General features: G+C 42.2%; 1 protein-coding gene across 8 annotated transcripts in view; it reads left to right on the top strand.

Annotated features, from left to right (window-relative positions):
* The window catches only part of ARHGEF10 (Rho guanine nucleotide exchange factor 10), a 109,973-nt gene extending 88,426 nt beyond the window's left edge, over positions 1–21,547 (top strand). For all 8 annotated transcript variants that reach the window (XM_064145859.1, XM_064145854.1, XM_064145855.1 and 5 more), the window contains 3 exons: positions 6,947–7,121; positions 14,471–14,593; positions 18,017–21,547. In XM_064145859.1, coding sequence (XP_064001929.1) covers positions 6,947–7,121; positions 14,471–14,593; positions 18,017–18,531 — 813 coding nt within the window. In that variant the 3' untranslated portion in view covers positions 18,532–21,547. The remainder of the gene's footprint in view (positions 1–6,946; positions 7,122–14,470; positions 14,594–18,016) is intronic.
* The last annotated feature ends 1,135 nt before the right edge of the window (positions 21,548–22,682 follow it).

Genomic DNA, 22,682 nt, shown 5'->3' with positions numbered 1-22,682 from the left:
TACAATACAGTTACACTGAATTGCATGATGTTTACAGCCATGAAGTCGTTTCAAGCAAGAGCCGTGATGAGCTCACAGCCTGGTTCTTTGTGTGCTTTGTAGCTGCTTTTTTGTTTCATTGATGATCCTGTTTTCTCCCAACAATCGTCTATTTGGTACAATTGATTCTGTGAGTCATTGTCATGGGTTTGCAGGGAAATAACTAACACCCTAATTTCCTCCCTCAGTATCTGTGCTTTCTGCGTGATGTCTTTCATCCAAGTAGATGCTGGGATGATGTATTTTCCTACTTTGTTTGGGGCTTGTTTTGTTGATAGTTGGCACGATATGATAAGGGAACGACTTTTGGAAGATGAAGTTGGCTTTCATTTGCATCCCTGGTGGGTAGGGTAGCCTCTGGCACGCCTGGTTAGTGCTGTACAGACTTTGATAATTAATCTTTCTGCTTCTTTCCAAGAAAGAAATAGTAAGAGATCGATGGCAGCCAGATTGCTGCTGTGTGAGGTTGGCTACGGGCAACCAGATTCCTGTAAATTAGTTTGGTAATTCTGGCCTAATACTGTCTCAGAGGTATTCCCAGATCAGGTGTTATGGCTGCAGTTTGAGCTGAGCTGTGCTGTTTTGGCATACAGGAACAAAGCTGAAGTTAGACAAGCTGTGAGAATGAAATAATGGATGAAGGTCACTCTATCAAAGTAGAGTATAGCATCATGGAATGCAGTATTGAAACCAAATGTTTGGAGAGATAAGATAGAAAGTAATGTATCAATATCTCTGACACATGGCAGTTTCATTTTTCAGCTGTTACTAGGAGTTGTCTAATAAAAACATCACAGGAGGGTTTTTTTCAGTTCTAGAGTGTTGTATAAACTAACCTCTCAGTGGTATTCAGAGCTCAGATTATCGCAGATCCATTGTATGGAGTGTAGCTGCAACTAATACACAGGCAATGAGTGCTGCAGCAAACAGCATGTAAGAAATGATCCAGCTGGAAGTGGTGCAGATAGGTTGAGTCATATTTTTCAACACAGATAATTTTATTTCTTCAAATGTGTTGTTTTTTTGTTTGTTTTTTTTTATGACTAGCTAAGTCTTTGTTTCATTCAGTGCAAATACCCATCCTGTAGCATGTCACCTTCCTCACAGAACAGTGAACAAATTATGTGGGTTGCTTTTTTTTTCCATTATCTCTTCACTGGTTCTAAAACATACACAAGTATTGATCTTGTTTTCATCATCTTGCAGACTTAAACAGCACACTGATGTTTTCAGTGTTGCTGCCTGGTCTTGGGTTTGTATTTCTACAAGTGATCTGCTAAGATGTGCATACCATGTTCATGGGCAGTACTGTTTCAGTATTGTATTATACATGAGACAACTTAGACTGCCTATAGGGAATATTTCAATAATATCAGCTCAGCTGCTACCTGTTCCTTACTTTGCAGAGCAGAAGCTTTGTTGTACAAAGTCAAACAACAGCAAAGTTTTTTTCTCTCTCTGTACCCTCTTGTTGAGAGTTAGTAGTAATTATGTGACTCGAGATTTTTTGAGTAATGTGCATCTTTGCTCTGTCAGCAGGAATCCAGGTATTGCACAGAGCTCAGCTGTCACTATTCACCCTTTGCTGAACTCTTTTGTATCTCTGGGCATGGCAGGGGGGTTGGAACGGGGTGATCCTTGTGGTTCCTTCCAACGCTGACTGATTCTGTGATTCTATGACTACTTCTTAAGGCCGTACCTGTGTAAGCCCATGGGCATATTCAGGACCATTTAGTAAACTCCCTCCTTGTGCAGCACTCCCTCATAGGTACCTGCCTGTGCATTTGCAAAGTGAGTATATTGTCCTTGGAAACAATCTCATTCAGTTCCTTCTTGCTTTTCCAAGATACTTGTTTATTTTTTACATAACTATTGAGCAGGTTTGACATCCTATATATCAGGTGTGAATGTGATGCACTTCTGCTTTTTCCATCTCTGATACTGGTAGAACTCTGGATTCACTTGTTTTAGTGGTATATTACTGTAAGAGAGCACTTTAGGAATGTTTTTTTATTGGCACAGTGGCCCAAACTGGCACAGTGCCTCAAGTTCCTTGGAAAGAGGCATAAGAAATGCATTGGTTGCTGTTATATATTAATTACATGCTCCAACGCTCTTCCTGTGAAGAAGAAATGTGTCCTTAGTGGGGACCCTAAGTTTGACAACTGTATTGCTGTTGGTCCCACTTGATCCCGTAGTGGTCTCTCTGCCTGTAGACCCATACACTCTGCAAAGGCAGTATGTGTTTGTTTCAAACCTGTAGAAAACGCCAGAGTATTTAACAGAATAGTCACCAACTGAGCAGCATTCCACCCTGCTTTGTTTCCTCTTGTTTTTAAAACTTGGCTAACTGTACAGGAGGTGCTCTGAAATGGTCAGCTGAATCAACAAAGCAAGTGATAATCCATCTACCAGAGTGTATGTTGCCCAAGTACTGTAACTTCTTCAAAGCAGTAAGTCATTTGCTTCACCTTGTGGACAATGATAGCCATTATGCATCTCTCCTGAAGCTTGAGAAATCATAGTTCAGTTCTTGGCACAGATATTTGGTGCAAGTGAGCTCCCCTCAAAAGAAATACTCCTGGCATTGCTGAAACAATGGTAAGCTATGTCAGGCTGCTCTGCTGGGCAGGCAGGCTGAGGCATCCAGAAGGTCTTCTGTAGCTCTCATGTTGCTATAGAGCTTGAGTGAGAGAACCTGAAGGGTATAGTGAAGGAAAAGTGTAGATTTGCAAACTAAAAGAAGAAAGTAAAATTAAGTTCAGGTTTTTGATAACAAAGGAAATAAGGAATTTTTTCCTCTTTGTACCTGTATTTCTTGTTACAAGAGTAACAAAAAAAAGTAATTAAAGAGAAAGGGCAGCTCCTAGGTTTTCAGAGAGACATGTAATCAAGGCAGATGCCAAAGCTCTCCTCTGTGCACAAACTTAGGCATTTGTGAGATCTGAGGTATGTTTGTGCTCCATTTTAGAAGACTTTTTGAAGAATGGTTTTCACTTGCATCTTGTGGCATAGACAGTGTTTCAGTTTGACTTTAACTGTGTTTGTCTACATGTTTCAGCAGATAGCTCTGAGAATAGCAGGACAGACTAAGTAGGAGGTTAATGAGTTGGCTGGTAAACAAGGAATGTGACACAAATGCATGTGCAAGTTGTTTACAGTGGCAGCAGCAGAGTAATCAGCTGTGGTCAGACCACTCCAGAGAAATGTAATCTCTTACAATCCACTTGGTGTTTCTTTCAAGCAGTGCAAGTTGCTGGTCAGGTTCACTTTAGCAGCCTTGCATCTGTCCCTAGGAAGTTTTCAAAAGTCATCATTCTAGGGAGGCTTCAGTCTGTAAATAGAAATTACTATTCTAAGTCTTTTTTGCAATGACATATGCATGGTGAAGTGTATCAGGGAATTTAGCCCCCAGAGCTGGTTTTGCCTTTGAAAGGTGTTGTTCATGGATGAGTTCTTCTCTTGAATAAATTGTATGATTTTCAAATTGTATATATAGCATTTGGTAAAGAATGAAAGGAGCCTACTTGAGGGAAAATGTGAGTACAGAGGTGCCTGCCATAGAGTGCACATCAAAAAATGTAACACTGAAGAACTGAACCATTGCCTAATGGCTACAAGGTTCAGTCATTAAAACTGAACATTTGAAGAACAGTGTTCAGAAAGAAGAAAGAAAAGAGCAGACCAAATGTGCTAGTTTGAAGCAAGCTAGAATGTTTTGGTGAAAAGAACTAGATAATAGGCAGTGAAAAGGAAAACAATTGTGTCTCCTTCCCTCATCAGTCTCGCTAAGAGTTCTGAGAAGAAGAAAACAATTAGATAACATTCTTCATTTTCTCTCACTCTGCTTTGAGCTTCAGACCTAGCCACATCTCCTTAACCTCACTGCCACTAACCTTCCTTCTTGAACTCTTAGTTGCACCTCTGCTCCTTTCTCAGGATTTGGGGTAAGGTTGAGAGGGCAAGGGGAGGTGTTGGGGTGCTTTGAGAGCCCCTCCTGGGGACTCAGCTTTCTGGGAGGGGAGTTGTGCTTCTGTATTGTTTATCCTTTGTATATTTCTGTATATAACTGTATATATTGTAAATAGCTGCTTGTATATTTGCTGCTGTAAAATAAATAGCTTCATTTATATTCCCGGAGGCCTTCTGAGTTAGCTGGGGCAATTCCAAAAGTTGGGGGGGGGGGGGGGGGGGGGGGCAGGGCAGGTAAGAGCCCAAACCATCACACCAAAAAATCCTGCTCCTTATTTTTAAACAGCCAGCTTCTCAGTGGGAAGCACTAATATACAAAGTGAAAAAAAAAAGATTAAGTACCTACTGAGTATAATACTAAAAGTTATACTTTGTGAAAACTTAAACTTGTATTCTTTATCTCTGATCCTAGCCTGTTTGTTGAATACAAATGAATAGTTTGAACAATAACCTTAATATGTGCAAAATATAACTTCCTTAGGCTAAGAGCTTATCCTGTCTTGAGATACATATAATTTAGATTGGGATGCAAGGTGACCAGAAAGTAACTCTCACTTGTAATGCATGAAAAATTATAGAGTACTTTTACAAGGGGAAGAGGGTACCTTGGACATATAATCTGCAAATGTACTTAAGAGTATAAAAAAGGTAGTATGAATATTAGAGCAGATATTTACTTCTGTGCCCCTCTGAGAGAGATCTGTACCCAAGTAGCAGTCTATCATTTATTTAGCCACTGAAACTTGTTTATGGGAATAGCTCTGTGTGTTTGATAATAGCTGGCACAACATCAAAAGGCTGTGCTTAACTTCAGAGGCGGTTTTCTTACAGTACAGAACTGGGGAAAAAAATCCCTGCTTCTTGTTAATGATTAAATAACTTTACTACAGCTTTGTCCTGCATACTAACAAGGGCTTGTGGAGAGGTTTTTGGCCATCCTGGAGCCATGCAGAGGCTGTAACTGTGGAGACACTAGATGAAGGAAAAAGGTCTGTCCTCAGGGTTTTGTACTAGTTATCTTCAGAATAAAGATTTGGGCCTCTCTGGTGAAAAGCATCAAGATTTTGAAGGATGAGAAAAAATATTGAACGTCTGAAATGCAGAAGTATTGCTAAGTCAAAAAACAAAGTGCAGTATGAAGGCTTACCTCTGGGCAAATAATTGGGTGTTTGTGTTCCTAACCACTCCACTTTCTAAAGATTACTTTTCCCTTGATTCTGTGATCCATGTTCTTAAAATACCCTGTAACAGAACAGAATAAAAATGGGGGTTTAATATTTAAAGAGTTCTGCTGTATTAAGGTAACATATTGTTCCAGAGTACCCCAAATTCCTTTCTTCTCCCTTTCCCCTCACCGAGAGCTTGAACAGGGAGGAGAAAACTGCTTTCCCCCCACCCTCCTGCAGGCTTGAAGGGGGAACAGCAGGAGGCACCTTTCCACACGTGTGCTGACCCGTGTGGGAGCCCACGCTGGAGTTGGACCAGTGGCTGCCTGGGGTTTTGTGCCCAGTGTAGAATGGCAAATGGAGACTTTGTTTAGAAAAGGATAAATAGAGCAAGGAAGGTGCAAGGGGGTTTCCACCTTGAAAGAGTACCCTTCCAGACAGCTCCTGACTGGACAGGTTCCTGCTGTGACAATTCCCATTTTGGACCATCCCTGCTTTTGGATGGTTCTCAGTGTTACACTGTCTCTGCTTTTGGCAATTCTCCCCACGTTTGTTGCACCATTCTGTGCAAACTTGCGGGCTTGGCGAGTCCTGAGGTCCATTTGAGAGAGCTGCCAGTGGCACCCAGACCCAGCTAGTCTCAGGCCACATCACAGCCAACTGCCTGGCTGCCGTTGTGAGCTGGGGAGGCCCTGGAAGTTTGGCTTTCTGGCTGAGGCAGCATGGCTTCCACGAAGCCCTGCTTTGTGGCAGCCATGTCTCCAGACATTTCTGAGCCTGGCAGCTCTGCCTCTCGCCTTGGGCTGCTACTGCCTGGATCCAGACTATTGGGTACTGCTTGCAGCATCAGAAGGCAGTCAAGCAGCAGAGAAATCCAGCATGGGATGATTGCCAAATACATCTCTCACCTCTGTCAGTAAAGCCTGCTGCTGCCTTAATTCTCTGCTCAGCCTGATTGGTAGTGGGGCAAAGCTGTGTTCAGAGCTTAGCCTTTTCCATTTCTTGCCTGCCTAAGCCTCTAAATTTGTCCATAACATCCTTCGAGGAATTCCCGATCGAACTGGAATCTGTAAATAAACCTAAACTAGTTCTGTGTCTAGTTTGGGGTTTTCAGGGAAATAAAATAATTCTATTTGTGCAATTCCTGACTCAGCCACATTAATTCCCTGCCTCCATGACACATATTAAGAAAAAAAATCTACCCACAGCCAGGAAACTCTTCTGTGGTAGTTTTTGCAAAGGAGTATAACAAAATAAACAGAATCCTCTGAAGTCTGAGCTGTTACAGGCTTGACAACCTCTAGCATGTAGTATTTCTGGTAAATACAGCATCTAAGCTACTGTGAAGTTAGTCTAGCATTAGGCAGAAGCAGAACGGTGGCTCAAGGGCTGAGAATCCCTCCATACTAATGATGATGTTTATTCCAATAACAGGAACAGGAAAATTAGCACAGCACATGCAGCAGTCAGAACGTACTCCTGAACAGAGGAAGCTGGCTTTGTCCTTGATAGGGAGGGCAAAGATAGAGTGCAACACATGCAGCAGTCAGAACATACTCCTGAACGGAGGAAGCTGGCTTTGTCCTTGATAGGGAGGGCAAAGATAGAGTGCAGCACATGCAGCAGTCAGAAGATACTCCTGAACGGAGGAAGCTGGCTTTGTCCTTGGTAGGGAAGGCAAAGACACAGTGCTTGCACAGAACCACTGATAAGAAAGGTTGAATGATGTTCAGTTGCATCTCCTCACAGAATTCTTCATATTCTTACAGAGCCATTTTGAAGCCCATCAAGAGGAAGGGATGGTAATCTCTCACATGGCTGTTGCTGGAGTGGGAATTTGGATTGCCTTCACGTCTGGATCTACTCTTCACCTGTTCCACACTGAGACACTGAAACACCTCCAGGATATTAACGTTGCCACACCTGTTCACAATATGCTATCAGGTAGCTGAATCACACTGTACGGTAACATTTTATCACTGCCGTTGTCCAGAGTGCTGTAGATTTGGTCAGAATCAGAAGGTCCATCTTGTTCTTTGACAACTGTTGTGAGGCTATTTGCTTTATGAAATCACAGCCTGTCTCATACCCAGAAGAGCTATGTGTGCAGTGAGCTGGTCGAGTAGCAGCTCTCCTCCTTAGTTGTAAGTGCTGTAAATGTAATTCTATAGATAAGCAGGGGGGCAGTAGGACAGTGCAGTCTGCTATGATGATGTATTTGCTTTGCAGAGTTTAGCATTTGTTTCTGGAACTTGGTATCAAAGTACATCATGGAGTCAATTTGCTTAGGATCTGAACCACAAAATCTACCTGCTTGAGTTTTGTTCTAGTGGTAGTCCTGGAGAACTCAGCTGAACCACTCACACTGCCATTCCAGAGTACATTAAGTGTTTTGCTGATCAGAGCTTTAGTTTGTTGAATTGAATGTTAGCCTTAAAAGATGGAGCCTGTGGTTGTTAGTGTAAACTTCAGCAACTCTTTAAGCATTTAAACAGAAACTGTTCAATTACTTCCAGTCCTTAGTTCAGTCATGATTGTCACAGACAGTTACACTGGCCTGTATCATTTTTGCAAGTGAGTGACTAGGAGATCACTGTCAATAAGGACATCAGCTTGGAGCTGTGGCAGTTCTAGGAGAAGAAATGGACTGAAACATGCTACTGGCTTGGCTGAGCAGGAGATGTTGATGAGGGAACAACTTTTCTTTCTGCCTTTCCCTGTTCTGTCTCTCCCTTCCTGTGTGCAGCAGCTTTATTGTTTCTTTTCCAGCAGGAACCAGTTCTTCCTGCGACGGGATTGTATTTATATCCTTTGCAGGAGTTATCAACATGGTTTACTATTTTAGTCTCTGTCTTCTTAGCATATTTTCTTTCACATTACATTAAGCTTTTTGATCAAGCTCTATTTTAAGTTGTCATTTTTATCATGTTCTAGACAGGGTGTTTTTCACATGTGGTATTTGACTGGAGCTCCAGCACTGAACAGCAGCAAATCAGTTGGTTTTAAATAGGTCATCTGATTGAATTCATTGCAGTTATGCAAAGAAATAAAGAGCAGTTGTAAAAAGAAGATTAACTTTTAATATATTTTGCTGCTTGTAGCAAGGGAAAAAAGGGAAGTAGGACCTCCCTTATACACAGTTTCTGCATACAAACCCCTTCTGTAGTTTAGCTTTAGTTTTCATTGCCATGGTAATAAAATTGCTGATGTAACATGATTTTTTTTGGTAAAAAAAGAAATAGCTAATTGCATCTCCTCAGTGTCATTCTCACCAATTTTAGTTCCCTTTTATTTTCCCCTTAGTGTCTTTGTAAAAAACAGGCAAGTGAATGGAAATGGAAGTCTATTTCAGGAGAAGAACATTATTACAGCAAATGTTCCAAGGGAGAATCCATTCTAAAAATGAAATGAATGTCAAGTATTTAGCAGCAGCTCTTGGGCTTGTTTATATCATCCCAATAATGCTGCAACAACAAAGGCTAAAAGACAGGAGTAGGAGGTTTACATAATAAAGCAGCAGTAAGAACCTTTTGGAACTAAAAGCAACCAAAGAATAAATCGAGTTCTGTGTAGTACATACTGAGAATAAAATGGGAATAAAAAAGAAAGGGAAAAAAATCAAAGCCACCAAAGTGGAACAGAGACAGAGAGTGAAAGAGCTGAGTATTTATAAAACATATATTTGCTTTTACTGAGGAGTTTTAGGACTTTTTAGTTCTGAAGGAAACAGCTCTGTCAGTTTTCTGAAATGCAGCAGGAGTTGCTTAAGACATGAACAGATAAGTAAAAGTTCAACTGATACTGAAATGAGAGAGAAGAAACCAGTGCAAAGTATTGCTGAGCATCTTTAGAGGACAGATTAGATTAAAGAGGCAAGATCTGAATATAACTTTGAAGAAGCTGGACTTCTGCCAACATCTTAGTAGGAACAACAACATGTAGTATTAGCCCAATAGGCTACCTGGCAACATAAATGAAGGAACTTCACTCCATGAAGTTATTAATCCTTTTGCTGTTATATAGTAGAGGGAAAAATGGCCATCACTATCAAAAACAGTTACTGTGAGGTACAGTGCTGTATGTAAAGGATAGTTGTAGTAAGCAATTAAGATAGAGGAGTAGGAGGTTCTGATAACCTTAGTTACCAGTTATCATAGCATTAGATTTTCCCAAGTTTGCTCTTAGAAGATGGCTTTACATGCCACCACTTGCTCTAATTATTCTGAAGGATGTGCCTTGAAGCACAGTGAGCAGAATGGAGTCACAGAGGAAGAAGTATAAGAGAAATACATGGAAGGTGACTGTCCTTACCATTTGGCAAAATTTAGTAGTGTAAAATGCAGACTTTGTCTGGCAGAGTCTTTTATCTCCTGCCCGTAACGTTTTTGATCTGTGGCAATTCACTCATAAAGAATGGAGATGGGAGAGGCCTTAGGTTATTGTAAGTTTGTGTGTAAGAATGCAGGACTGGAAATAAAAACAAGGTCACAGAAGCACCCATGGCAGAGGCATTTAGTCCAGGGAGGACTGCAGTACCTTTACTTCATATACAATCAGAAATACTTCCTAATAATATATATCAAGACTGTGTTCTGTAATATTACAGCAACAGAGTACATATGAGAAAAGAGCATGGTTGAGAGGAAGAGCATGATCATTGTTACAAGTCCAATTTCACTATCTAGTGAACCACAGTTCAGCTTGATTGCTTCTGAGTGGTCCAACTACAACTCTGTTGGCTGACCAGGGAGCATACTGAGCAGCAGAAAAAAAACCAATAACTATCTTAACACTTGAATGCAGATACACCTAGTTCAGTAGTGCAGTGTCATTCTTTGGTAGAAGGAGTTTCTGCTTAGTGTCTGTGACCCGTAGCTGAAATTTTAAAAAGCACTCTGTAAATGAATAGACAGTTCACAGAATCACAGATCTAACCAGCTTGGAAAAGACCTCTAGCATCATCCATCACCTGACCCTTCTAATTAACTAACCCATGGCACTAAGTGCCTCATCCAGCCTCCTCTTAAACACCTCCAGCAGTGGTGGTGTCACTCCCAGTGGTGTGCTTCCCAGGCAGCACATTCCAAGGGGCAATCACTCGTTTTGGGAAGAATTTCTTCCTAATGTCCAACCCAAATCTGTCCTGGTGCAGTTTGAGAGTGTGTCCTCTTGTTCTGTCACTGGGTGCCTGGGAGAAGAGACCAACCCCCACCTGGCTACAGCCTGTTTTCAGGTAGTTGTAGACAGCAGTGAAGTCTTTCCTGAGCCTCCTCTTCTGCAGGCTGCACACCCCCAGCTCCCTCAGCCTCTCCTCACAGGGCTGTGCTCCAGGCCCCTCACCAGCTTTGTCGCCCTCTTCTGGACACAGCACTGAAGATGTTCTGTCACCTGTCAGCCAGTACCTCCAGGTCCCTCTCTGCCTGGCTGCTCTCTCCCTAGCCTGTAGCGCTGCTTGGGGTTGTTGTGGACAAAGTGCAGAACCTAGCACTTGGCCGTGTTAAAACTCATAGCATTAGACTGCACCCAGCCAGCCTGTCCAGGTCCCTCTGCAGAGCCCTCCTGCACTCTAGCAAATCGACTGCAAATTGGCTGATGCTGGACTCAATCCTCTCATCCAGATCATCAGTGAAGATATTAAACAGGACTGGGCCCAGCACTGATCCCTGGGGCACACCACTAGTGACAGCTGCCAACTGGATGTGGCACCATTCACCACCACTTTCTGGGCCTGGCCATCCAGCCAGTTCTGTACCCAGTACGGAGCGCCCCTGTCCAATGCAGGGGCTGCCAGCTTGGCCAGGAGCTTGCTATGGCAGCCAGTGTCAAAGCCTTGTTTGCCTTTTTTTTAATATAGTGCCATGGAGTATTTCATTATTCCATGACATCCTTAAGCATGTTTTTCCTTTCAGCTGGAAAAGAGTTTGTCTTTTCAGAGGGATTACTCTGACCTTGGTACGTGCCCTTTCATTACTCATATGGGCAATGATGGCTGTACCTGTTTGATGAAGAGCTGATTCCTGCTACCCTTGCTCTATTCTGTCGATATCCATACATCCTCTGATGGCATGTGTGTTTCCTGGAAACATGAGAAAAGCAAACTTGGAAAAAATGGATCATTTCCTCTCTTCAGAAAAAAAAACTATGTAGTGAGGCTTACAGCTTTTGTCTGTCCACACCACACCAGGTGCCAGACTGTAAACCACATTTGGTTCATGATTTTACTGCTCAGAAATGATAAAAAGATTTAGGAAAACTTTAGGTCAGCAAAACAGATCTGTACAGTGGGCTTGTTTTTAATACAGTAAGAACAGCATGATCATGTAAGAGGATGTGCATCCATGTGCTCATGCACTAGGATTTACTTCAGAATATCACTGTGGATTTACCTGAGTCTGGTGGTTATTATAACTGAGACTTGAGAAAGGTGAACATAGAGCAGAATATGGACAATAAAGCGTCAGTTCTTCATAAAGATAAAATCTCAATTCAGATTATTTTGCAGGTTTTAACAGTTCTGTCTACACTGGGACAGTGATCTACAACTTGTCATTTGGTTTTGGCATTTATACTTAGCATTTCTCCTTCTTAACTTGTTCATTTCAATGCTGGTTGCATAACCCATTTTGGAGAATTTGTTTTACTTTTTTTCTCTCTGAATTTGAGCTGCCTCAAAAAGTCACAAAATAAGAGTGTGATTGAAAAAAATTGTGTAGCAGGTAAATGACTATTTGAAATTAGTATTTTAATAGTGGGGTAGGGTGTTAATCTCTCTTTTTTCCCCTGGTTATCCTGTGCTATTTCCAAGTGTATTTTCAGATGTTTCCTGCATTTCCAGAATTTCAAAGCAAGTGGTTTTCCTTTTGACCTCACTTTGTAGATGGTTTATGCTTAAGGTTGTGCTCAGTATTTAGGATTCTTAGTTACAGGCTGATAACTTGCTGTCTATGGAAACAGTAATGCACATTACCAGTGTTTAGGATTCTTAACTTGCTGCCTATGGAAACAACAATGCACATTACCAGCTTTCCCTGGTGTAACATTACTGATTAGAAGTTGCTTCAGGTTTGGAGCGTGATATATCCGAACATGCATATTATTTTATGTTTTAAGTCCTTATAAAAGCATTAAAAAGTGCTGCTGTTTGAAAATGTGAGCATCTTGCTTCTGCAAAGCGAGATGAAAGTACAATTGGAGTTTTTGATAATTTTAAATAGGATGTTACTGTGTGCAGCTTGTAAAAGAAGTTTCAGGTGAAGTGATGTGAGGTTAAGCTAACCTGCAGTTACCTTGCACTTGCTGTTGCAAGGGACTCTCGTGTCATATGTAACTTGGTTGAACCTGAGCCCTAAATCATGGAATTCAAATACTGTTTTTTTTTTTACAATTCCATTTGAACAACTTCTCTGCTGAAGGAGCACCTTTGTGTGCTTTGTTTTGGAAACTAATCCTATCTCAGAAAAAAATCTGAACAACAACAACAAAAAAACCTCACACCAAAACAACCCAACCAAACAACAACAAAACACACAAAACCCCTCCCCAGAAAAATGAACACAACCCCCATACCAAACCCAAACCAATTAACTAAAAAACTCCCTCAAAAAGCCAGCAAACTCCAACCTTCAAAAGTCTTACAGTTTTCCTATAGGCATAGACCAGCCATGCTTCTCTGTCTAAAGAGGGATGCTGCAGTCCTCCTGGCATAAACCCAGTTTGTGGAAAGCCACACAGTTGTCTCTGAAGGTCTGCAGGGGTTGACAGAGTGTCTTCAACTTACTTGTGCTTATTACTTCCACTGAGGGTGACCTAATCATCACACTTGGAGGGTATTTCAGAATGTGACTGTGGGCTGACAGAGCTGGGATCCCAGATCTAGCCCTGCATGTGCCTTTTACAACACTCCTTTGCTGAGGCAATACTTTGGTTTTTAAAGTTCTGTAAGAAAAGATTTGACCTGTGATCCACCTCCTGCTTTCTGGTTTTTTTTTGACTGCAAGCTGATCCTTCCCTGCTTTCCCACTGGGTCTGTGATTCATAGAATTTTGGCTGTAGACTGGGTCTGCTTGAAGGGATGAGATGGAAAATGCATTCATTTGTGATACTTCAAGTCCTTTTCCAAGGTGTGGAACATGTGGGTTCATCCAAGTCGTATCAGTTGTGGGATTTAAATGCCATGCCTTCTGATGAAGTGATTAACAACTGGAGAGTTGTTAATGAAGATGGGAATAACTGCTCTCCTGCATGTGAAGTTAATCATAAACCCAAGAACGTGTAGGATTTTGAAGCTGGAGGATTCCAGCAGTCTAAGTGCTCTTCCACATAAGCCTGGGCCATGGCAAAAGTTTGAGCAGGCTCTAGGCTCCATTTCTGAAACGTAACATGGCCACGTCCTAGTTAGGAAAATAGAGATCCCCAAAATAATATGTTGTAGGAAATCACAGAATCATAGAGCAAATTTAATTGGAAATTACGCTGAAGATCACCTTGTCCGTGATTTTTGAAGCAGGCCTGGTTAGATGTGGTTGCTCAAGGACTTGTCCAGCCACATTTTTAATATCTTTGGATGCTCTCTGGGCAACCTGTTGCTGTGTTTGATCATCCTTATGATGATCTCTTCCCTACCTACAATCCAAACTTACCATGTTCTAAATTTATTCTGTTGTGTCTTAGCCTATCACCAAATAGAGTAAGAACAGGAGTGTCACACCTGAGTAGTCTGACTCTGTCTTCTGTGCACCCTCCCATCAGACAGGTGCAGGCAGTACTTCTTTAACCTCTGTACACTGTGTGCTCCATTCCTCTGATCATTGAGGTCGCCTTCTGTTGGACTTGTTGCAATATGCCAATGCCATTCCTGTGTGGGAAGAAAGAAACTCAGTCAGTGGGACACAGCACTTCTGATCAGTTTCCTAGAATGAAAGCTAGGAGAAGAAAGTCACCACGGACAGGTTTGAATGTTGAGCATAGTATGTTGTGGCAATGTATTGTTTAGTGTTGTTAAGTTAAATGCCTTTCAGCTCTAAAATCATGGACTTACAAACATAGTCTATTGGTAAAGATAACCTGTGTCCACTTTTAGGTACTCTCATTTAGACAATTAGGACAAAGTAGTTCATAAGTTTAACAGTATTCAAATTGACATATGTGAAAAGTACCACAGTTCAGCAAAATATTTGTCTTTGCAGCGAGTGCTTTGGCGAGTGAGATGATGCAGCTGATTGTGTTTGCCTGAAATGACTTTGATCTCAGCACAGATTGCTCTTAAGTAACCGAGCACTTCCTTGTCTTCCCAGGGCAGCAGCGTGTTTCTGTGACCAGCCTCCTGGTGTGCCATGGTTTATTGCTGGTTGGGACAAACCTAGGTATAATAGTAGCACTACCAGTGCCACGCTTGCAGGGCATTCCCAAAGTCACTGGTGAGTGAAGTTTCTCTAGTGAGTCGAATACAATGGGTTTATGCTGAAGAGTTTGTTTCTCTTCTGTCAGTGACCCTGCCAAATTGCATGTATTGTTTAGAAACATATCAGAGCTTTGTGATGAAATGGTATTTGTTGTTCTTCCTGAGTATTACACTGTGTCTATAGAATCTTAGAGGCATTAAGGTCGGAAAAGGCTTCTATGATCATTAACCCAGTGCTACTGTGTCCACTAAGCCCCGTCCCAAAGTGTCACAGCTACACAGTTTTTGAACAACCCTGGTGACTCAAACACTTTCCTGGGCAGTTTGTTCCAGTGCTTGACCACGCTTTCAGTAAAGATGCTTTTCCTAATATCCAATCTAAACCACCACTGGTGCAACTTCAGGCCTTTTCCTCTTGTCCTGTTGCTAGTTACTTGAGAGAAGACACTAATACCCACCTCCCTACAACCTCCTTTCAGGTAGGTGCAGAGAGCCATAACCTTCCACTTCTCCAGGCTAAACAATCCCTGTTGCCCCAGCTGCTCCTCACAAGACCTCTTCTCCAGACCCTTCACCAGATTTGTTGTCCTTCTCTGGACCCTCTCTGGCACCTCAGTGTCGCACTTATACCATGGTGCCACAAACTGAACACACTTCCCAAGCTGCAGCCTCACCAGATAATTGTCTAGCTTGGTCTCAGTTGCTTGAGCTGGCACAACTGCTTTTCTTTAGGGCATAAGGTAAGTGTAGGTGTCAGTCTTGTCAAAGTATAGTCACATAAGCAAGCATTCTTCCAGGTTTGGAGAAAATGGATGCATGTAGGTTTAGTAACACAGGTTCTGAAAACGGAGTATGTTGTCTTACTGCTTATTCATTAAATTGGTTTTGTGTCCTTCCTCCCCAGGCAGGGGGCTAAGAACATGAGAGAGTATATGTTTAATTTTTAAAATATAATCATCCAGCATTGAGCCTTTTGGAGAGATGCATTTGAAACCCAGGTGGATGAATGCTGCTGTATCACTTTGCAAACGTTTAAGCTGATAGCAGAAGCAAGACTTTAAAGCGTTTAATAGGGGCTTTGCCACGCTGTGTTTTGAGCTCAGAATTCTGCTCGAGCTTCTGCGCTGTGGAGGGAAGCTGGCAGATTTTATGAGGCAAGCTGTTAGCAGCTTCCTTTGGTGGTGTGGGGGGGAAGCTTATGTAACTTTGCAGAACGAGAATGAAATCATCTGTGTTCAGCAAAATACGCAGCAATAATCTAGTGTAACACAGGGTAAATGCTTCTTTAAAATATGCAACCTATGCTAGGTGAAAATCAGTGTAACATAAGAAAATGCAGAGTTGCACAACAAAAAAACTCACATTTAATTCTTCCAATTTCTGTTTTGATTATTGTGCTTATATCATCTGTATATTCTTGCATTTGTTTTGTGTAAAGATTTGTCAGATTTAGCAGGTCTGGCAGTATTGCATTTAGAGATCTATTTTTATAGCCTTTGACAGAATGGTTGGAATGTCAACTGGAAAATGTTGGGGTTTTCCCCTTGTGCTTCCAATACCTATAATTAATTTTTCTATCACTGCACTCTCTGTAAAAGCTGAATACGTTTCATTATAACCTGGAATGCATGAGGGAGTTGGAGGTGGAGAGAGTGAACGGCAGGGCTGTGGGTATGTACCCTTGATAGCCTGGCTCCTTTCCACATCGTAGCTGATTTTGTAGAGTGCTGCCATATTTTCTCCTGTGAAAGCCATGCACACTGGTGCTGTTGCTTCTGGATTTGCCCATATGCAATGTGTTTTTCATGTGTTCTGATTTTCACGGTGTAAATCTTCTCTGTGCTGCCAACATACACTATTTGAATGCTTAAAAAAAAATCATGACTGTTCAGACAGTTCCTTATGAATCTGCCATGGTAACTAGGTCATCATGCAGAAGAATGAGTTTTTGTTCCAGCTCTGTAGTGTGGAGGGGTCTGTTGCACGTGTTCTTCATATCTTTTTATGACCAGGTGACCTGCCTGGTGGATGTAGCCTACCTGGACTTCAGCAAGGCCTTTAACACTGTCTGTCTGGCCAACCTGGCAGCCTGTGGCTTGGACAGGGGCATCTGTGCTGGGTTAAGAACTGGCTGGATGGCCAGGCCCAGGTGGTGAATGGTGCCACATCCAGTTGGTAGCTGTCACTAGTGGTGTGCCCCAGGGATCGGTGCTGGGCCCAGTCCTGTTTGATATCTTCACTGATGATCTGGATTGAGTCCACCATCAGTCAGTTTGCAGGTGACACCAAATGTGTGGGAGCATGTGTCGATCTGCTAGAGGGCAGGAGGGCTCTGCAGAGGGACCTGGACAGGCTGGACAGATGGGCACAGGCCAATGCCTTGAGTTTTAATAAGGCCAAGTGAAGGGTTCTGCACTTTGGCCACAACAACCCCATGCAATGCTGCAGGCTGGGGACGGAGTGGCTGAGAGTAGCCAGGCAGAGAGAGGCATCTGGGGGTACTGGTTAGGTCACACCTTGAGTGCTGTGCCCAGTTCTGAGCCTCTCAATTTAAGATGTTGAGGTACTGGAAGGTGTCCAGAAGAGGGCGACAAAGCTGGTGAGGGGCCTGGAGCACAGCCCTGTGAAGAGAGGCTGAGGGAGCTGGGGGTGTGCTGCCTGCAGAAGAGGAGGCTCAGGTAAGACGTCATTGCTGTCTACAGCTACCTGAAAGGAGGTTGTAGCCAGATGGAGGTTGGTCTCTTCTCCCAGGCACCCAGTGACAGAACAAGAGGACAGAGTCTCAAACTGTGCCAGGTCAGGTTCAGGCTGGACATTAGGAAGAAATTCTTCCCAAAACGAGTGATTTGCCATTGGAATGGGCTGCCCAGGGAGATGGAGTCACCACCTCTGGAGGTGTTTAAAAGGAAGGTGGATGAGGCACTTTAGTGCCATGGTTTAGTTAATTAGAAGGGTTAGGTGATAAGTTGGACTTGATCCTAGAGGTCTTTTCCGGCCTGGTTAATGCTGTGAGTCTGTTATTTTCGTGCTGTTCTGGAGAAGCACAGAGGCACACTATGATTGCTCAAAAGCCACATCTTTTGTTTGTGGATTACTGGAGAAAACTCATGGCGTTACGTTTGTGTTAGTGCCAGCAGGAAAGTTAGCAGAATTTCTGTGCTCATGCTGCTGTAAGAACAGAGCACAAAAGTGAGTGAGCTGAAATTCACCATCTTGTGGTCTATCTGATTTATTAGGACAGTCCTAACACCTACAGTACAAGATATTATGGGTTTGTGCATTTTTTCTGTGCCCTGTGTACTCTCAAGGCAAAGGACAGACTGGGTTCATATAATAGTTTAAGAGCTATGCTTTACTCAGGATATTTAATGAACTAACTACGGTGAAACAGTGTTCAAAGAAATAATGTTCTTGAACTGTCATTTTCTTTTGGCTGCAGGAAGAGGAATAGTGTCGTACCATGCACACAATGGCCCAGTCAAGTTTCTTGTAGCAGCTGCATCTGTAAGCAAGAAAAACAGAAACAGACTGAGGAACAGCCTGCCTCGTGGCTCAGAACCTAAAGACGATGACCAGAAGAACATTCAGCACAGTGAAGGACCAGGCTCTTCCCTTGGCAATTCTCATGACACTGCAATTTGGCTGGGGGGCTCAGGAGGATCCACTGCACAAAAACGTGACTTGACATCATCTTGTGGATACCTTTCTTTGTCTCATGGATCAGATTCCCTAGAACATAGGCCAGAGGACAGTAATATTTATGAGCTTCTGAAGGATCAGCATATCTCATTTAAAAGTAAAAGACAGAGATCCAAGAAAAGTAAAGCAAGTTCAGTATTAGTCATTTCTGGTGGGCAAGGACACAGAAAAGTGAACAAGAAGACCAAGCAGCAGCGACAGGATGAACTGGTGTCTTCAGTGATGGTCTGGCAAATCCCACTATTAAACACCTAACCGAAGTAAATCCAAGACATGGTTTAGCTATTAAAGGAAGTCTAATATCCTTTTGCAGCAAATGCCAGCTTAGGACCCGATGGATAGATCTTAGAGCCCTGAGAGCAATTTCAGTAGGCTGTGATCACGGGATTAAGGGTTGCAAGATGGTGTTCACATACTTGGAGCATTCTGCAGCATGGAAAATGTTTAGCCATTGATGCTGTTCTGGATACTTAGAACAAAAATGGTCAAATGCTTGGGAATGGGTTTAGAATCCTTACCTTATTTATATTCACATTTATAAATACAGCAGTTATGTTGTGTAACACTTAGGGAAGTCAAGGAACACATGCCATATCTCATGCTGGCTTTTGCTTATGCAAACCAGTTGTTTCTTTTTCCAAAGTGGCATACTGCATGGACTCTAGATTTTAACCAATTAGCAGATATTTTTAACAATGAATATCTAATACAAGCTAATATTCAATTGATAATTACTATAATAGTTTGTGTAACTTCATTTCACAAGCCAGAGTTTGGTCTGGACAAAAGCAGTTCTATTAATTGATTGTTATTTCTTTGTTTCAGCTCAGAAAATATCTAATTCTAAAGCTACTGGGTTTGAGGCTCAGTATTGTTTGAAATGTTGCAGTACAAAAAAACATGCATTGATTATCTTGGTAGGTGCTATGTATCTGTGACTTGCCTCTCTTGGACAGAGAAAGCCCCAAGGATGTTATGGCTTAGGGCAGGTGGGAAATGGAGATGTGTACTGTAGCGCTGATAATGCATTCTGCCCCTGGCAACTCTGTATCAAAACTAGACGTGGCCTGGGCTGCTTTTAAGGAGGCATGCATGTCTAATAAATTAATAATGAAATTATTAGATCATTAACTGGGGGAAAAAATACTAATATTGAAATATCTATAGAAAGTGCTATTGGGGTAGGTCCTGCATCAGTTGATCTGTGCTGTGTCTTCAGGCATGTCCTATTAAATAATGGCACAGTGCAACAGCAGAGATATGGTCACAGCGCCTCTTTTGCCCAGAGCTTCGGCAAGGCATGGTCCTGTGAAAGGACACTGTGAAAATAGCATGGACAGCTTCATTCATTCAGTGGGGCAAGCAGTTGCTGTGGTAGTGCTAGAGATCAGTAAATTCTGGGCAGTCCTCATCGTCATTCCTAAGTCAATCAGTGTATTTCCAAAAGAAACTCTGCTCATGTGAAATGCAAGACAAAGCCTTCAGCTCAGAAAAACACTTCCCAGAGTGGTGGTAAGACACGTCCTTCACCCAAAATATGTGCAGCACAGGTAATGTGTGGAGTGGAATCGCTGGGAAAATCCTTTCCCCTCATCAGTAGACTGAAAGATCCAGAGAAATGAGGATGCCTCAATTCCAGTTGAATATGTGAAGAACTCTAATGCTGCCTGTCAGTTCAGTAAAAATAAATCAAATACATCCCATGAATGCTTGTCAGATGTGTGCATTGCCTGGAATCAAGTAGAACTTGTGGCTGCTCTAGTCCTGTTATTATCCCAGTAATGGAATGAAGGCTGAAATTTGTATTGTTTTGCAGATTTGTGTACCTTTTACAGTGTATCCACTCTAAAAAGTAAACCTCTATCAAGGTGGGTGGGCTGACTTGCCAGGTTTGACAGAGCAAGGATGTAGCTCAGGTCATGCCTGCAGCCCACAGGGTATACAGAATACCAGCAAGTCAGCCTTTGCCTGTGAGGTGGCACCAAAATAGGCATTTAAAACATCAGACACATACCCCAGTTTCTTTCCAGGGGTTTTGCCTGATGAGAATAGGATTCTCAAGCCATAATTGCACAGACTGCCATGGCTACAAAAGACACTTGTTACAAATGGATTGTAGGCTTTGGGTCTTCGTTCATGTTTTGTGCTTTTATTCTGTGTCTTTTCCTGTGTATTTTGCAGCTTTAGTTGGGTGCTGTCAGCATTGGCATGGGCTTGGTGCTGGCATGAGTCCTGGTGAGAAAAAAAAGAAAAAGCAGAGTGGCTCTAAGGTAGGCATTTGGCAGCACTTTCCCAAGAATTTCTCCCTTGTCCAATGCCTGGCTGAGGGATCAAGGTCAGTTGCATTTTCTACACTCTTCTGTAGATATGGCCCTGGGAGCTGCTCTTTGCCCACTGTGTGGAAGTACTACATTGTGCAGTTTAATGTGTATGTGTTGAAAAGCATATAAAATCTCATATCCCTTTGCTACACTGCAGTAAAAGACCTCAGATTGTATTCTGTGTGCTTCTGGGGCATGGAATTCCACATCCATGCCACCATGCCTGCATTCTGTCATGGATCTTCACCAGTAGGAACAGTAAGCAGGGTCCACCACACGTGCGACTGGACATGGGTGTGTGAGGTTATTAGAGGATCTGCTATCGGTCAGGCATGGGAGTTTCAAAGTGACGTCCACCCTGTCTGCCATCTGAAATGCCATTCTCTTGCTTATAGCAGTGACAGAATCGAAACAAAGTATAAGTTGGCTCTTCTGAAAGTACACTGGAGCTTCGCTAGTGTCTTCAGCAAGAACAGAATTGGGTTCTGACTGACATCCTGGTTTGAAAATATGTATCTATTTGTCTGACTGAGCTGTACAGCAAAAAAGAAGCTGTGTGTGTCCCTCTTTCAAAGCACACACTGTCACCAAGTAGACTTTTAGGAACTAATTGAGCACAAGGTGCATTTCTTTTTCTCATCCACAGCTAACTGGAATTATTCTGAAAGCAGGGCAGGAACCAAAGTTTCTCTCAGAGCAGGCAAATGGCCTTTATAGCTGTTGTAGACTCTGCTGCTAGGTAGGTTGGATTTTGCTTTCTGATACTGCTTGTCTGGATTAATAGAAGTTGTGAAAAATAACAGGAAAAGAGGATCAAGTGTAACCACTATGAGATATTCTAGGGATGTTTTCTAACACGTAACAGTGTCTTTTATAACATAAGTCAGAAACTGTATTTATGTTCAAAGTATAAACTGAGAAATACATTTAATAAAAAAGTGGTAAAAATTAATTTCAGAAGTACATTTCTTTTAACTAAAAGGCTAGAATTGGGGGCATGCATTAATGAAGGTATGTATTGATGGACTTGTGAAAAGGAAAAGAGGATGTGTGATTAGGACAATAAAGATCTGTATTCTCTACTTTTGTAGCTTCTACAATTTATACACCAGCAAATACAATTTTCCTGTGCCAATGCACCCAAATAGTAGTAGAATTTCTAAGCAGTAGAATTTCTACTATGCTGCCTGCATGGAGCATGCATCAGCACTTTACATGATGCATGTAAATGAGAAACCTTAATATTCAAAATAAGTATTGCAGAGCAAAGGCATTGTCAGAGGAAAATAATTTCCAGTTGCTCACTGGCAATCCACTATAATGAATCTGCCCTGGAGGATATATACAGCATCCCCTGATGGTGATTAAATATTGAGACTTGCATTCATCAGGCTCAGCAGCAGCTTTTTTGTGTCTACCTGTGCTATTCTAACACAGCAGAAGTTACAGGGACCTGTTAGGTTGCTGGTGAGGCCTGCTTTTTAGCTCCTTTGTACTGCATCTCTAATGCATGGTTCTGGAAAGCATCCAGTGGCACAAGTGCAGCACACTGTACATCTGCACACCTGCAGACACGTTCTCTACCACTGAGACTTTAAAACTTACTTATGGGTGGGAGGCTGAGTACTAAAAATTGCTCACTGACCCTTTGCAAGGAGACTGTGTACTGGGAATGGTTTCCTCTGTGATTCGGTCAGTAGACTTCACTCCTCTCTCTTCTGTCTCCACTGCTTCTCTCTTCTGCCCTATTTAGTTCTCTGACTGCATAAAGACAAACTAGGTTTTGTAAAATGCATTTAGGAGAAAATTCTGTGGTTTGAAGGGTGCAGTGATAACAGAGGGTTCTGTAAGATTAATCTGTACTGCAGTGAGTGACACCATGTGGAGCTGATACGGTATTTTTAGATGACTTGCGTATCTTCATAGAAATAATACTTCACAGAACCATAGTCCTGTTAAGAAGGCAGATTAATATCATCTGCATCTAGGAAGAAACTGAGTTGAAAAGTGTTTGCCTGACTTGAAGCTGCAGGATGAGGCTGTAAAAGCACACAGATCAAAGCTACTGCTGCTTTCTAAACCCAT

This window comes from Pogoniulus pusillus, chromosome 7, assembly GCF_015220805.1.
Source record: "Pogoniulus pusillus isolate bPogPus1 chromosome 7, bPogPus1.pri, whole genome shotgun sequence".
NCBI classification, from domain to species: Eukaryota; Metazoa; Chordata; class Aves; order Piciformes; family Lybiidae; genus Pogoniulus; species Pogoniulus pusillus.
This window is presented reverse-complemented; position numbering and strand designations above follow the sequence as displayed.